General features: G+C 46.9%; 1 protein-coding gene across 1 annotated transcript in view; it reads right to left on the bottom strand.

The window, feature by feature from the left end:
* Nucleotides 1-18,041, bottom strand: part of LOC126329207 (SET domain-containing protein SmydA-8) — a 215,557-nt gene that overhangs the window by 121,082 nt on the left and 76,434 nt on the right. Inside the window, exon 3 of the mRNA XM_049996134.1 lies at nucleotides 5,037-5,486. Within this exon, the coding sequence (XP_049852091.1) occupies nucleotides 5,037-5,486 (450 nt within the window). The remainder of the gene's footprint in view (nucleotides 1-5,036; nucleotides 5,487-18,041) is intronic.

Raw genomic sequence — 18,041 nt, 5'->3', positions numbered from 1 at the left:
GGAATCAGTGGAGAAATGCTCCTACCAGAGCACAAGACAGCCTAATACGCTCCTGTTTTTAGAATACTCTGACTGTGGGGTAGCAAGAGCCTCATTCTACCTTCTTCAGCACCTTTAAATATTCCCCAAAAATTTTGGCATGTGAACACATCGGCGCTTTTTTATGCTGAGAGAGAACGAGACAGTGGCAGTGAGAAAGACAGAAAAAAGTAATAAATGCTGGGAGATAGTTGACAGCTGGTACTCCACTTTTCAGTCAGAGTCTTTTAGATAAACAGGAACATGTTCGAATTTTGTGTGCTCAGGTAGGAGATCTTTTCCGCTGGTTTACAGGATATCAGTCCCGAGAGCGTCAGGCTCATTTTGTCTGGTGTTTCGGCAGATATTTGCAATTTTGTTTTGTAGTGTCTTGCTGGCGAATGCCCAAACAAGTACTGCCTGATACGTCTCTCATGCGATGACTAGCATCAACGGAAAGCATCCATTTCTGTGCCATTAAAAACAAAATGATTTTTGAAGCGTAATTTTACCTGTTAATTCAATAGAGCGCTCCCAAATTAGTCTAGTGAGAGATTCATTTTGTTGGTATGTATAAACAGGAACAGTAAAACACAAAGAATAAACAGTCCTACAGCAACGACAGCACTGCCATCATCTGTACTGGCTGCTACCGCCACGCAACGGCGCTGCTCAGTCGCTTTTGGAGTACTGCTTATTCTTCGTATTGTACTGTCCCTGTTTATACATATCGATAGAATGAATATCGCAGCAGACTAATTTCAGGCCGGTCTATTGAATGAGCCAATAAAATTCGTATTAAAATGATTTTGTTCGTAGTGGAAAACAAACCGACGCTTTCTACCGGCACCGGGCGTCGCAAGAAAGACGTGATGACCAGCGTCTGTTTGGACGGACTCCATCAACACGCTGCAAGAACGAAATTGCCAATAATTTTCGACCGCGCGGAGTGGCCGCCCGGTTTGAGGCGACACATCACGCAGCGGCCGGCCACTCCCGCCGGAGGCTCGATTCCTCCCTCGGGCATGGGTGTGTGTGTGTGTTGTCGTTAGCGGAAGTTAGTTTAAGTAGTGTGTACGTCTAGGGACTCATGAGCTCAGCAGTTTGGTCTCATAGGAATTCACACACATTTGAACATTTGATAACTTTCGAAACACCGAAGCAAATGCTCCTGATGACTTTTAGGAGAGACAACTGTTTTGTATGTACTATTTTGTAGCATATTAAAGTAAAGATGACAGTACATACGTATATACTGCAATTTACTTTCAACCAGACTCTCGTTTACACTACTGGCCGTTAAAATTGCTACACCACGCAGATGACGTGCTACAGACGCGAAATTTAACCGACAGGAAGAAGATGCTCTGATATGCAAATGATTAGCTTTTCGGAGCATTCACACAAAGTTGGCGCCGGAGGCGACACCTACAACGAGCTGGAATGAGGAAAGTTTCCAACCGATTTCTCATACACAAACAGTAGTTGACCAGCGATGCCTGGTGAAACGTTGTTGTGATACCTTGTTTAAGGAGGAGAAATGCGTACCATCACGTTTCCAACTTTGATAAAGGTCGGATTGCACCTATCGCGATTGCGGTTTATCGTATCGCGACATTGCTGCTCGCGTTGGTCGAGATCCAATTACTGTTAGCAGAATATGGAATCGGTGGGTTCAGGAGGGTAATACGGAACGCCGCGCTGGATCCCAACGGCCTCGTATCACTAGCAGTCGAGATGACAGGCATCTTATCCGCAAGGCTGTAACGGATCGTGCAGCCAAGTCTCGATCCCTGAGTCAACAGATCTGGAAGTTTGCAAGACAACAAGCATCTGCACGAACAGTTCGACGACGTTTGCACCAGCGTGGACTATCAGCTCGGAGACCATGGCTGCGGTTACCCTTGACGCTGCATCACAGACAGGAGCGCCTGCGATGGTGTACTCAACGACGAATCTGGGAGCACGAATGGTAAAACGACATTTTTTTCGGATGAATCCAGGTTCTGTTTACAGCACTATGATGGTCGCATCCGTGTTTGGCGACGTCGCGGTGAACGCACATTGAGAGCGTGTATTCGTCATCGCCCTACTGGCGTATCACCCGGCGTGATGGTATGGGGTGCCATTGCTTACACGTCTCGGTCACCTCTTGTTCGCATTGACGGCACTTTGAACAGTGGACGTTACATTTGAGATATGTTACGACCCGTGGCTCTACCCTTCATTCGATCCCTGCGAAACCCTACATTTCAGCAGGATAATGCACGACCGCATGTTGTAGGTCTTGTACAGGTCCTTCTGGACAGAGAAAATGTTTGACTGCTGCCCTGGCCAGCACATTCTCCAGAACTCTCACCAACAGAAAACGTCTAGTCAATGGTGGCCGAGCAACTGACTCGTCATAATACGCCAGTCACTACACTTGATGAACTGTGATATCGTGTTGAAGCTGCATGGGCAGCTGTACTTATACACGCCAGCCAAGCTCTGTTTGACTAAATGCCCAGGCGTATCAAGGCCGTTATTACGGTCAGAGGTTGCTATTCTGGGTGCTCATTTCTCAGGATCTATGCACCCAAATTACGTGAAAATGTAATCACTTGTCAGTTCTATTATAATATATTTTTCCAATGAATACCCGTTTATCATCTGCATTTCTACATCTACATCTACATCTACATTTATACCCCGCAAGCCACCCAACGGTGTGTGGTGGAGGGCACTTTACGTGCCACTGTCATTACCTCCCTTTTCTGTTCTAGTCGCGCATGGTTCGCGGGAAGAACGACTGTCTGAAAGGCTCCGTGCGCGCTCGAATCTCTCTAATTTTACATTCGTCGTCTCCTGTGGAGGTATAAGAAGGGGGAAGCAATATATTCGATAACTCATCCAGAAACGCACCCTCTCGAAACCTGGCGAGGAAGCTACACCGCGATGCAGAGCGCCTCTCTTTCAGAGTCTGGCGCTATCACGGTTACCAAATAATCCTGCGACGAAACGCGCCGCTCTTCTTTGTATCTTATCTATCTCCTCCGTAAACCCGATCTGGTACGGATCCCACACTGAAGAGCAATACTCAAAGTATAGGTCGAACGAGTGTTTTGTAAGCCACTTCCTTCGTCGATGGACTACATTTCCTAAGGACTCTCCCAATGAATCTCAACCTGGCACCCGCCTTACCAACAATTAATTTTATATGATTATTCCACTTCAAATCGTTCCGCACGCATTCTCCCAGATATTTTACAGAAGTAACTGCTACCAGTGTTTGTTCCGCTATCATATAATCATACAACAAAGGCCCTTCTTTCTATGTATTCGCAATATATTATATTTGTTTATGTTAAGGGTCAATTGCCACTCCCTGCACCAAGTGCCTATCCGCTGAATATCTTCCTGCATTTCACTACAATTTTCTAATGCTGCAACTTCTCTGTATACTACAGCATCATCCGTGAAAAGCCGCATGGAACTTCCGACACTATCTACTAGGTCATTTATACATATTGTGAAAGGCAATGGTCCCATAACACTCCCCTGTGGCACGCCAGAGGTTACTTTAACGTCTGAAGACGTCTCTCCATTGATAACAACATGCTATGTTGTGTTTGCTAAAAACTCTTGAATTCAGCCACACAGCTCGCCTGATATTCCGTAGGCTCTTACTTTGTTTATCAGGCGACAGTGCGGAACTGTATCGAACGCCATCCGGATGTCAAGGAAAATAGCATCTACCTGGGAGCCTGTATCTAATATTTTCTGGGTCTCATGAACTAATAAAGCGAGTTGGGTCTCACACGATCGGTGATTCCGGAATCCATGTTGATTCCTACAGAGCAGATTCTGGGTTTCCAAAAACGACATGATACTCGAGCAAAAAACATGTTCTAAAATTCTACAACAGATCGACGTCAGAGATATAGGTCTATAGTTTTGCGCATCTGCTCGACGACCCTTTGAAACGTCCCCTTAGAAAAATTATACAAGATTGTGCTTAAACTGACACACAATAATTTTAGCGCAACACAATCTGACTTTCAAAAATCCCTACAAAAAAGTGGCCCTGACTAACATTAACCTATACGTTTCACAAATCGCTTGCCTCACAAAAATCTTGGTTACTCGAACTACTGCAATACAGCGAGCGCCACTACTGCCAGCTAAATAAAAGATTCAAACTACTGAAGGCACTAGCTACTGACAGGCATAGTTAGCAAATGAAAGAATTTGATAGAGAACAAACAATGAATTTAACTTAATAGTGTTCAAAAGTCATAATATATATATATATACATATATCAGTTCATGACATCCAGTCTTACAAATTTCAAAACTCCGCCATCTCTCTCCTCACATCCACCACTGCTGGCGGCTCACCTCCAACTGCGCAACGCTACACGCTGTTCACATCCAGCTGCCGCTGCCCAACACTACAATGGCAGACAACAATCCAAACCAGCCACAGACAGCACACAGCACAGCCAGTGATTTTCATACAGAGCGCTAAGTGGCGGCGGCGTTACTAATATAAGAACCTAAACAGCCTACTTACACCTTCCTGAAGACTGGGACTACCTTCTTCTTGGTGTAGCAATTTTAATGGCCAGTATTGTAGATATCGATAGAATGAATAGCGCAGTATACTAGTTTGGGACCGTTCTACTGAATGGCCCTATAAAATGACGTCTTAAAAATGATTTTGTTCGTAGTGGAAAACAAACCGACGCTTTCTGTCGGGAGAGGGCGTCACAAGAACGACGTGATGACCAGCGTCTGTTTGGATCGACTCCCGCACCACACTTGAAAAACAAAATTGCCGGAACACTAAAGGAAATGCGCCTGACGACTCTTAGGACAGACAACAGGTATACATATATTATTGTGTACTTTATTAAAGTAAAGATGATAGGTATACACCGCAATTTACTTTCCATCAGACTCTCGTTTATTTGCACATTTTCCTCCGTCCCTCTCGATCACTGGAACGGGTATTATTTGGAACTGGCGGTAATCACCTGTCGGCGAGCCCGCAGCGGTCCCGCAGGAAGGAGACGACGTTGACCTGGTTGGAGTGCCAGCCGGGCGCGTCGCGGCGGCGCTGGTTGTGCGCCTCCATGGGCGCCACCTCGCGCTGCCAGCGCGCCGGGTCGCGCTCCTTGGCGAGCAGCGCGCGCAGCGGCAGGACGCACTCCAGCTGCGGGCAGGTGTCGGCCGGGTCGTCGACGGGCGCGAGGCGCACGCCGGCGCGCCGGAACTCGCCGCACTCTGCCTGCGCGTGGGCGGCCGCCGCCTCGCAGTCCGGCCCGCACACGGGCCAGCCGCAGCGCGAGCACAGCGTCGAGCCGTCGTTGTAGGCGTAGCAGCCCAGGCAGCACAGCGCGCTGTCCACCTTGGGCCCCACCGCCACCGGCAGCTCCGTCAGCACCTCGGCGCCCGGCTCCAGGTCGCGCGTCGCCACGGCGTACCTGCGGCCACGTGTCCGCCCTCACACTACAACACGTCTCTGCTCACCCACGACCAGAAATGACACCGAACAAAGAGCTCACTGGAATTTGATATTGCATGTACAGAACAACAGCGATGATGGGGTGAATGAGTCACTAAGGAGATTCCTAAAGCAAAGAGTCTGCCTGACAAATGAAGCGAAGCGTCCAGAAGACGTGGTCAGATGTCAGTGTAACTCACTCCACATTCACACAATGGGCGAGTATGTAAATTATTAGAATTTTAATTCTCTCCGACAGCTAGAACGACCACGAGGGTGCATTAGCGTTTTTCCTAACAGTGTTGTTACCAGATCTGCTAGGTTCGACAAGGGGAAGGAACAACCTCAGTTGCTGAATGACCACAGTGAAAGATATAGAAAGATTTTCGTTTTCTTTTAGACAACATAGTTGTATGGAGATAAACAGCGATTAATTTACTTATAATCAATCATTCAAAATGACAGTCACAATCTAATTATTTATTTTGCCGTCAACCAGTTTCAACCCGCGATGGGGTCATCTTCAGGGCAATTTACACTGTAAAGTTATAATATTAGTAAGTAATGATGGAGGTAATCTACAAGCAATTAGTGAAAATTACATAAATAAACAGATTTTTGTACCCATTTGGTCGTTCGCAGGAGTCGTCACCCTGCCTGTGCGCGGTTGGTAACTATGCATGGTTGGCTCTCTGCATGAGGCTAAATAACGGCCAACAACACGTGGACAGACGGTAACGCCCCCCACGGTGACCAATGGCTGTTGCATGCTTAAGCACGAAATCGTAAATTTTAAAGTTTGTTCCAGTTGTGCCGGCCGCGGTGGTCTCGCGGTTCTAGGCGCGCAGTCCGGAACCGTGCGAGTGATACGGTCGCAGGTTCGAATCCTGCCTCGGGCATGGATGTTTGTGATGTCCTTAGGTTAGTTAGGTTTAGGTAGTTCTAAGTTCTAGGGGACTGATGACCACAGCAGTTGAGTCCGATAGTGCTCAGAGCCATTTGAACCATTTTTTTGCTCCAGTTGTAATAAAAACATAATAAATAATATATCTATCATTACTAACTAATATTATAACTTTACAGTGTAAATTGCCCTGAAAATGACCCCATCGCGGGTTGAAACCGGTTGGCGGCAAAATAAATAATGCGATTGTGACTTATTTAGAATAATTGATTATGGAAAGTTAGTTAGTTACATGTTCAATAAATCATTTGAACTATTCTTTTATCGAAATGATGTGGAAAGACTCAGTTCACAGAATACACATACACGATTAGTGTTAACACTAAGCATAACACTATATTTTTAGTCCTACTCACGAAACTACATTTAATCTTTTATTTTTTTATTTTTTATTTTTTACAGGCTGCCAATTAATGAAAAGAAATTCGTCAGTGGAATAGAAGCAATTGTTTAGAAGAAATGATTTTAAGTTAGATTTAAAACTTGCTTTCCTACCTGACAGACATTTTACGGTACTGGAGAAATGATTAAAAGTTTTTGTTGCTGCATATTGAACTTCTTTCTGACAGCTGCAGTAACGTGTAATAAAAGGTCATTTTTGCTTCTAGTGTTGTAGTTATGGAACCGCGCGACTGCTACGGTCGCAGGTTAGAATCCTGCCCCGGGCATGGATGTGTGTAATGTCTTTAGGTTAGTTAGGTTTAAGTAGTTCTAAGTTCTAGGGGACTGATGACCTCAGATGTTAAGTCCCATAGTGCTCAGAGCCATTTGAACCATTTATTGTGGTTCTGAACATAACTGTTCTTTCTAAATCGTAAAGGATTATTTATGATGAATTTCATTGGCGAATACATGTATTAAAACGGCATGGGTAAAATGCCTAGCTCCTTCAAGAGATACCTACTTGACGTCTGTGAGTGCACACCACATATTGTTTTTGCTGCTCTCCTTTGTGCAATCAGTACTTTCTTTCTAAGTGATACTTTATCGCAGAAAACTATTACGACATTATTGAATGGAAATATGGATAACATTTTAGGAAAGCAACTTTCAAATATTGACGCAAATTTGCTATGGAATAAATTGAATTTGACTTTAACATCTCTTTCTATATAGACTTCATCTCATACAGCCTCTTTTCACTTGCTCTTAAAATATTGTTTCCTGTTCTCGTTAACAGGCCTTATTGGTTTGTATGAACCGGTTAAATACTGAAAGTTGCCGCGTTGTTTTTTTTTTTTTCATTAACTGTGCACCATGATCAGAAAGTCCATTAACAAAAAGGTGCATATTAATTGTTTCAACCTGAGCACTGTCTACAGAAATGTTATAAGTCAGTGTCCTACTATTTTGATCCACAGGAGTTGGAAAATTGACAACTGAAATTCTAGTTAATTTTTCCTGTCCGTATATTTTAAGAAATCTGCACTAAAATCTCCAGAGCTACAGTTTCTTCTTGCCTGACAGGTAACTCGATAATGCATCTACACTCCTGGAAATGGAAAAAAGAACACATTGACACCGGTGTGTCAGACCCACCATACTTGCTCCGGACACGGCGAGAGGGCTGTACAAGCAATGATCACACGCACGGCACAGCGGACACACCAGGAACCGCGGTGTTGGCCGTCGAATGGCGCTAGCTGCGCGGCATTTGTGCACCGCCGCCGTCAGTGTCAGCCAGTTTGCCATGGAATACGGAGCTCCATCGCAGTCTTTAACACTGGTAGCATGCCGCGACAGCGTGGACGTGAACCGTATGTGCAGTTGACGGACTTTGAGCGAGGGCGTATAGTGGGCATGCGGGAGGCCGGGTGGACGTACCGCCGAATTGCTCAACACGTGGGGCGTGAGGTTTCCACAGTACATCGATGTTGTCGCCAGTGGTCGGCGGAAGGTGCACGTGCCCGTCGACCTGGGACCGGACCGCAGCGACGCACGGATGCACGCCAAGAACGTAGGATCCTACGCAGTGCCGCAGGGGACCGCACCGCCACTTCCCAGCAAATTAGGGACACTGTTGCTCTTGGGGTATCGGCGAGGACCATTCGCAACCGTCTCCATGAAGCTGGGCTACGGTCCCGCACACCGTTAGGCCGTCTTCCGCTCACGCCCCAACATCGTGCAGCCCGCCTGCAGTGGTGTCGCGACAGGCGTGAATGGAGGGACGAATGGAGACGTGTCGTCTTCAGCGATGAGAGTGGCTTCTGCCTTGGTGCCAATGATGGTCGTATGCGTGTTTGGCGCCGTGCAGGTGAGCGCCACAATCAGGACTGCATACGACCGAGGCACACAGGGCCAACACCCGGCATCATGGTGTGGGGAGCGATCTCCTACACTGGCCGTACACCTCTGGTGATAGTCGAGGGGACATTGAATAGTGCACGGTACATCCAAACCGTCATCGAACCCATCGTTCTACCATTCCTAGACCGGCAAGGGAACTTGCTGTTCCAACAGGACAATGCACGTCCGCATGTATCCCGTGCCACCCAACGTGCTCTAGAAGGTGTAAGTCAACTACCCTGGCCAGCAAGATCTCCGGATATGTCCCCCATTGAGCATGTTTGGGACTGGATGAAGCGTCGTCTCACGCGGTCTGCACGTCCAGCACGAACGCTGGTCCAACTGAGGCGCCAGGTAGAAATGGCATGGCAAGCCATTGCACAGGACTACATCCAGCATCTCCACGATCGTGTCCATGGGAGAATAGCAGCCTGCATTGCTGCGAAAGGTGGATATACACTGTACTAGTGCCGACATTGTGCATGCTCTGTTGCCTATGTCTATGTGCCTGTGGTTCTGTGATCATGTGATGTATGTGACCCCAGGAATGTGTCAATAAAGTTTCCCCTTCCTGGGACAATGAATTCACGGTGTTCTTATTTCAATTTCCAGGAGTGTAGATTTTCCTTAAATAGCTGACAATTTGCTAGAGGGGATCTGTAGACTGTTACAATTACCAGAGAAAATTCCGTCGTAAAAACTCACAAGTACACGCTTCTGATCAACACAACGATTATTTATTTCAATATTTTTTACTTTGTGTCAAACTTTTACACACGTTGCAACTCCTCCATTTTCCATGTTAGCCCTACACAAAAATCATGATAGTCCATAACCCCTGATATATAAATTCTCCATCTCTGTATTTACGTGCTGTTCAGAGACGCACATAACTTCTGTCACTTCAGAATTTTCCATATCTTCTAGGCATATAATAAACTCGTCTATCTTGTTTTCCAAGCCTCTAATGTTCTGATGAAACAAATTAATTTTGTTTTTCTAGTTCTCTTCCGTTTTAATTTCTTTCAGTACCGTCCGTCCGTAACCTTACTCGAACCTAAAAAAATTTGCCCCTTTGATTCCAATAACCTCAGGTACATTGTCTTATGTGCTTGTGGCCCCTATTACACTTCCTGCAAGATGTTCAGCTAATCTTTCCTATCCCCCTCCAATCCAGGTGCAGGCTATGATTTATGTATCACCGTATCTCAATTGCAGCAAGAGGCACTCTACAGATATAACACTTTGTTTCAATCGAAACTAGTTCTTTCTGCTCTTTGTTAACAAGGCTAGCAACTGTGTTAACCCAGGTCTGATCATGATGCTGTAAAACCTGCACAAACACCATAGGAAAGTGTTCTCTTAGATCCACCAGGTCGCTTCTAATACTATGTTTTAAGTTACTAGCAAGGCTGTTACCCGTAGTTCTTACAGTAACTACCTTATCCTCTCCATTAAAATTTATGCACTAGATGCCTATATTCTCATGTGTGACAGCGTTATCAGTACCTGATAGGGTATCAAAGGAGCCTCATTGTTGATCTTCATATGGCCAGCTGGTCGAACCGTGAATTCTGGGCATTTGAATGTGACAATGCCCCGAGGATTGACTGTATGGGAACGTAAGAGAAGACATATTAATCACGAAGGCTGTAACCAACAAAGTCTCACTACCAGAAAAGAGGATCGCCATATTGTGCACCGAGCACATCGTGCCTCTTCAAGTATCCGCCTGCCATCCGAGAACAAGTACTGGACTCATGCAACATTCTGTGACATACCACCTCATTGGTTACAGACTAGCTGCAGCTAGACTAGAGATTACTGTCCCATGCGTAGGCTACCGTTAACAGCACAACACAAACGACGGAGTTTGGAATGGTGACGTGACCAGGAAGCAGGGACTGCTGATGAATGGCACCGTACTGTGTTCAGTGGTGAATCACATTTCTAATTTGAACAGTTCTCGGGTATCCGACCGGGTAGCGTCGTAATTTCTCCACAATATTTCGGCAGACGTACACGCTACCATATTCAGGTGGCTCCTGACGAATGCTGTGCTGTTCCTCTCGGCGCCCTATATATATATTAGCCCTTACCCCCTCCACCGCTCCTCTCCTGGTGTCTTCGGTGCCGCCGGCGCGGCGGCTACTGGAGGTGGTGGCGGAAGCGGCGCCTGGGTCTGAACTGGGGCCTGCAGTCTCCCTGCTGCCGCCGTCGGCGGCGGTCCTCAATCTCTAGGACTGCATCTTTCTCTCCAGCCTGAGTGCATGGTTCCAAGCCTAAGTTGAAGGCCGCTGTCTTTATTTATTAGACCGTCCTGCAGTCGGGTTTCGATGGCCTCTTTGGTAACGCAGTCCCAGAAGTAGGAGAATTGACAGAGTACTTTTGTTTTCTCATAGTCCACAGTATGGCTAGTCTTTATACAATGGTCAGCTACGGCTGATTTAGTGGCCTGGCGTAACTCAGTATGGCGCTTGTGTTCGCGGCACCTCTCTTCTACAGTGCGGATTGTCTCCCCAATGTATGATTTTGCGCACTGACAAGGAATTTGATAAACACCTGGTTTTCGAAGGCCTAGGTCATCTTTCACTGAACTCAGTAGAGTCAAGGTTTTTGCATAGGGTTGGAATACACATTTCACATTGTGCTTCCCCAGGATTCTACCGAATTTTCTAGAGGTGTTTCCGACAAACGGAATGCACGCCAATGACTTCTGTTCTTGTGTTTCTTCTTCTTGCTCTATTGGCGCAGTCTCGCTGAGTGCCTGTCTTATTTGCTTCTGGTTGTACCCATTTTTCCAAAATGTTGTCTCGAGGTGCTGCAGTTCAGCTGGAAGGCTTTCCTGATCGCAGATCGATCGTGCCCTGTCAACAAGTGTGCGCTAAACGCCTTCACGCTGGGAGTTGTGGCAACTAAAGGCATTTAGGTACAAATCGGTGTGTGTAGGTTTTCTGTATATACTGTGTCCCAGCTTGCCGTCAGGTTTCCGTTTCACCAGGACGTCAAGAAACGGTAGGGAACCATCCTGCTCTACCTCCATCATGAATTGTATGTTGGGGTGCAGCGACTTGAAGTGTTCGAGAAATTTATTGAAGCTGTTCCGTCCATGTGGCCAAACAACGAACGTGTCATCCACGTAGCGGAAGAAACAAGTTGGTTTTTGTCTGGCTTGTTCTAGTACCTTCTCCTCGAAATTCTCCATAAAAAGGTTGGCTACAACCTCTGAAAGCGGGCATCCCATGGCGACCCATCTGTCTGTTCATAGTAATTTCCGTCGAACAGGAAGTATGTCGAGGTGAGCACGACCTCGAAAAGTCTTTTTAGGTTCTTGTCGAATTTCTTGCTTATCAGATAGATGGAGTCTTTCAGTGGTACCCTAGTGAAGAGGGACACTACATCGAAGCTCGCTAACAAGTCGCTTTCCTGGACCCGAAGTTCTTGTATACGTTGCACAAAGTGGATGGAATTGCGGATGTGGTGTTCGCATTTTCCCACAAATGGACTAAGGAGACCGGTCAGGTGTTGGGCCAGTTGATAGGTTGCTGCTCCTATGTTGCTGACTATTGGACGCATAGGTGTTCCATCCTTGTGGACCTTTGGTGGCCCATACAGTCGTGGCGGTGCAGCCGCTCGTGATCGGGGTTGGTGAACTTGGACGTGCTGGGTAGATTTCTTTTGGGGGCCCCAGTAGCTTTTTGTAATCAGCCAAATCTCCAAGGTTTAACTGAGCTTCTACATTCACGACTGGAACTAGTCTCGTTGATGACGGCGGGATAACAGCGTCGTCAATGGAAAACGACCGGCCAGAGCTATCTTTGTTATGTGTGCTTGTTGAAATACACTTCTGGAAATGGAAAAAAGAACACATTGACACTGGTGTGTCAGACCCACCATACTTGCTCCGGACACTGCGAGAGGGCTGTACAAGCAATGATCACACGCACGGCACAGCGGACACACCAGGAACCGCGGTGTTGGCCGTCGAATGGCGCTAGCTGCGCAGCATTTGTGCACAGCCGCCGTCAGTGTCAGCCAGTTTGCCGTGGCATACGGAGCTCCATCGCAGTCTTTAACACTGGTAGCATGCCGCGACAGCGTGGACGTGAACCGTATGTGCAGTTGACGGACTTTGAGCAAGGGCGTATAGTGGGCATACGGGAGGCCGGGTGGACGTACCGCCGAATTGCTCAACACGTGGTGCGTGAGGTCTCCACAGTACATCGATGTTGTCGCCAGTGGTCGGCGGAAGGTGCACGTGCCCGTCGACCTGGGACCGGACCGCAGCGACGCACGGATGCACGCCAAGACCGTAGGATCCTACGCAGTGCCGTAGGGGACCGCACCGCCACTTCCCAGCAAATTAGGGACACTGTTGCTCCTGGGGTATCGGCGAGGACCATTCGCAACCGTCTCCATGAACCTGGGCTACGGTCCCGCACACCGTTAGGCCGTCTTCCGCTCACGCCCCAACATCGTGCAGCCCGCCTCCAGTGGTGTCGCGACAGGCGTGAATGGAGGGACGAATGGAGACGTGTCGTCTTCAGCGATGAGAGTCGCTTCTGCCTTGGTACCAATGATGGTCGTATGCGTGTTTGGCGCCGTGCAGGTGAGCGCCACAATCAGGACTGCATACGACCGAGGCACACAGGGCCAACACCCGGCATCATGGTGTGGGGAGCGATCTCCTACACTGGGCGTACACCTCTGGTGATCGTCGAGGGGACACTGAATAGTGCACGGTACATCCAAACCGTCATCGAACCCATCGTTCTACCATTCCTAGACCGGCAAGGGAACTTGCTGTTCCAACAGGACAATGCACGTCCGCGTGTATCCCGTGCCACCCAACGTGCTCTAGAAGGTGTAAGTCAACTACCCTGGCCAGCAAGATATCCGGATCTGTCCCCCATTGAGCATGTTTGGGACTGGATGAAGCGTCGTCTCACGCGGTCTGCACGTCCAGCACGAACGCTGGTCCAACTGAGGTGCCAGGTGGAAATGGCATGGCAAGCCATTCGACAGGACTACATCCAGCATCTCTACGATCGTCTCCATGGGAGAATAGCAGCCTGCATTGCTGCTAAAGGTGGATATACACTGTACTAGTGCCGACATTGTGCATGCTCTGTTGCCTGTGTCTATGTGCCTGTGGTTCTGTCAGTGTGATCATGTGATGTATCTGACCCCAGGAATGTGTCAATAAAGTTTCCCCTTCCTAGGACAATGAATTCACGGTGTTCTTATTTCAATTTCCAGGAATGTAACTTCGTCAGACTGGAGCTCTGATCTTGCACAGTGTATGACGGCCTGCGTCGCGTGCATTAAGTCCCATCCGAGAGTAACATCACGGCTACATTCTGTTAAAAAGACAAATTTGAAGGGCTGTGTTCTGTCGTTGATAGTTATTCTTGCAGTATACAGCTGAGTCGTCTGAACGTATTACCCATTTGCGACCTTCAGCACAATCGCTTTCACATCTGCGGTGATTTAGCTGGCTACAATAAACATGCGACATTACAGAAAAAGAAGCCCCTCAGTCGACTAGCGCCTAGAGAGGATAGCCGACAATCATGACATCGATCAGATCTGCTGACGTATAAGGAACTATCGACCATGGAGGATTTTCATTTGTGGTGGTCTCACCTCTGCTGATAGTCACCTGGCTTAGTTTTCCTGAGTGCGGCTAGGCGAACAGTTGGAACGTCTGTACGGCCTCGGCGAACGGCTATGGCGTGTTGGGGAGCAACCACGTCCAGGGTTCCGCGATGAGCTTCGTGGCACAGGTCGACTGTAATTACCTGCAGTTGACTGGCGCGAACATGGCTGTTGTGACAGTTGACATCTTGAGGTGTAATAGCCGTCGAACATTCGTGTTCTTTCTCTAAGTCCAATACAACTGTCTAGCGCGTCCAGAGAACGGACAAGCGTTTATCTTCCGTCCTTCAAATATCTGTTCTTCTGTGTGGCGTTATACTTGGCGAAAGAGTTGGTTGCACCTGCTCGGGACGGATGCTGGGTTATCGTTTGACGGTTCCGAGTCGCCCCGAGTCCACAGTTCATGGCGCGTTCGTTTGGTGGCTAAGATTGGGGGCGAGGCCACGGTGCTCACAGTGAAGGCATTCGGGAGTGGGTCAAAACTCTTTCATCTGACTTTTTTCAGTTGCATTACTTTGATGCGCTCGCACCACCTGATCAATTCTCGTGTTGTTGCAGCATCTGTTACCAAAAGAGTTTCATACAAGTTTGCTGCGACTCTTTGTTTTTGTGATATTCATATTCACAATGCGGCATAGTGCCCAAACACTCCATATGTACGACTTTGTCGTCACCCCATGACTCTGGTCACTATTCGTCAATTATTCTTCTGATAAGTGGACTTGGTGTGTATGGTCACCAAACGTTCTCATCATTTGGGCCCGGAATGTGTGTCAGCTATTCCGAGATTCTCTTTGCTGTACTCGAAACACTGCTGGGTTGCGCCATCCAAGTAAAAGTGCACATTCACCAAACACATAATGTGATTAGACAGTTGTATTTGGCGACTTAGTCCAATCCTTTCAGCCTTTTCGCCGGGTCCTGACGAATGTCTCCGGTAAACACTTATGGCTGCTTGATGTGTTATTGAGTTACTGCTGGCTTGGAATCCATTGGTCTCCTAAATATATGGACCTCTGAAACAACATGGTGATGTTGATGTTTTAAAACACCCTGTGTCTACACTAAACAACATCACTTCGTAACTCCAATCAAGTCCGAATCTGCAAGCAGATTCGTCAGTGAAGTACAACACTTAACACTGAAAAAAAGTTTATTATGATCATCAACCTACAGACAGAATAGAACGGAACGCCTGGGTGAAGACTGGTGCTGTTTATAGAAACAGGGTGAAAAGTATTTAAACCGACAAACTCTGGGAGGTTGTAGGGTCATCAAAACAAATATTTTTCCCTAATGTTATTTTTTCCTATGAGGATTATTTCAACCAGTGGAGGCCATATTACGATCTTTAGTTGTTAGAGGGCGTATTACGCTCTTCAGTTGAAGGCAACTGGTGTCCACCAGTATAGTAGTGCATTGTCTCTGTTTACTAATGGAGCGATACACCTGGAGTGAGTACACTGATATGGTTGGTGCGTACTACGTAGCGCACCACAACGGACGAGCTGCACAGCGGGTTTATCAACAACAATATCCTAATCGCCGTATCCCGCTACATACGTCCTTTGCTGCTGTGTACCAACGTCTGCTTGAGACCGGGTCATTTAGCGGATTACCTGGACAGGGACGCCGTCGCACGGTAAGAACGCTGCTATTTGGGGAAGCTGTCTTGCAGCATTTGGAGCGGGATCCTTCAATCAGCACTCGTGCAATTGCACGTAACATGGGGACGAATCATACGAATGTAAGAACAGTCCTTCGAAAGAAATTATAACGTCCATTTAACTTACAGCGTGTCCACAACCTGGAACCAGTTGATTATCCACCCAGAGCACAGTTTTCGCAGTGGTAACTGGAACAGTGTGAAATGCTTTCTACATTTCCATCCTCTATGTTGTGTACCGATTAATCAATGTTCGGGCGTGATGGAGTCTTCAACATGCACAATTCGCATGTTTGGAGTTAGGACAACCCATATGCCACAGTTACTAGCGCTCATCAAGTGCGGTCCTTCGTTAATGTGTGGGTCGGTGTTGTTGGGGACTGTTTAATTTGGCCATGTCTGCTACCTAGACCATTAAATGGCAGGCATTATTACAATTTTCTCGCCAGAGCATCGCCAGAGTTGCTGGAAGACGTTCCGCTCCCTACAAGACAACACATGTGGTTCCAACATGACGGGGCGCCGGCACATTCCAGTCGTCGTGTGCGTCGATTCCTGGACCGACAGTCCCCAGAAACGTGGATTGGCAGAGGTGCTCCTGTACCATGGCCTGTTCGATCCCCAGATGTGTCTCCTCTGGACTTTTTTGTGTGGGGAGAGATGCGCAACCCTGTTTACGCAAATCCTGTTGCATCAGAAGAGGATCTGGTTGCCCGGATAGTAGCAGCAGCAGGAACAATTCAGGATACTCCTGGGGTTTTTGCCCGTGTCAGGCAGATCATGATCCGACGGTGTAACCTTTGTTTACATGTCAATGGAGGCATTTTTGAAAGTCTACTGTAATTGAAATTGCGTTGTGTTAATGTGTTGTCTCTTGGTCATAAAAAATGAAAAAGTATATGTTGGTTTAATTAATTTGCCGCCAGAGAAATCTTCCTCTACCGGTTTAAATATTCCTCATGGGAAATAATGACATTAGGGGAAAATATTTGATATGATGTCCCCTACAACCTCCCAGAGTTTGTCGGTTTAAATACTTTTCACCCTGTATATGCCAGAATATGCGAACGTTATAAACATAATAAGTTTCTAGAACCTTCCGGAAATGATAAATACTAAATAACCAACATTCGCAGGTGGTGGGGTTTGAATTGACAACTCGCAGCACGCCAGTTACCGACGCTACTTCACGAAGAATGTAGCAAAGCTCGCAGCGTTATGTGCAATAATGCGAAGTAATGTTCTTTGTTTCCTTGTTTTATAGAACCTAATAATTGGACAATGTAGTTCCGAAACATGCTTCATTGAATATATTTTCGATAACCGGTGCGTAATAACCTCAGTACTGGGCGATGGTGCAGTTTTACGATGGCTCCACAAGACAGAACCTGAATAGCTTTTCACTGCGAGCTCATTATGCTTTACGTCTTCTTGTTCGTTTATTGTAGTTTTGCTACGACGTGACAATAGTTAACAATATCACTGTTATAAAAGTAAATGAGAGGATAGTTTGAATACAAAAAGTACGTGTGAGCGGGCTAAGAAAGAAACGCTCGCTGAGAGAGAAGAGAAACACTTCAACGAAAGTTACAGAACACTCTAAAAACAGTCCTCACACATTGCGACCGTAGCTTGGTTTCGAATACAACCTTATACATAAACTGCCCTGTACTCTGAGTCACTGGCGCAGTGGGTCGTTTAAAATACAGACGTTGTCTTCACCAGTCGACGAGACTTTGGACCTTACACAACAAAGTGTATGACTACGAAAAAACTTTCACCTTTAATTAAGCGGCAGTTAGTCATCGTTTGATAATTCCTTACGGAACACGAACAAAGTCCGTTCTTTTAATAAATACAAGCGTAACATTTTATGACCACGTCAGTATTCTTGTGTGTGCTACTGGGACATTTTTGCGGTATCTCGGGGAAGTGGGTTTTGTCCAGCCTGGACAAAAGCC

The sequence above is a fragment of the Schistocerca gregaria genome, chromosome 2 (genome assembly GCF_023897955.1).
Source record: "Schistocerca gregaria isolate iqSchGreg1 chromosome 2, iqSchGreg1.2, whole genome shotgun sequence".
Taxonomy (NCBI): domain Eukaryota; kingdom Metazoa; phylum Arthropoda; class Insecta; order Orthoptera; family Acrididae; genus Schistocerca; species Schistocerca gregaria.
The sequence above is the reverse complement of the archived record's forward strand: the minus strand, read 5'-3'. Positions and strand labels throughout refer to the sequence as shown.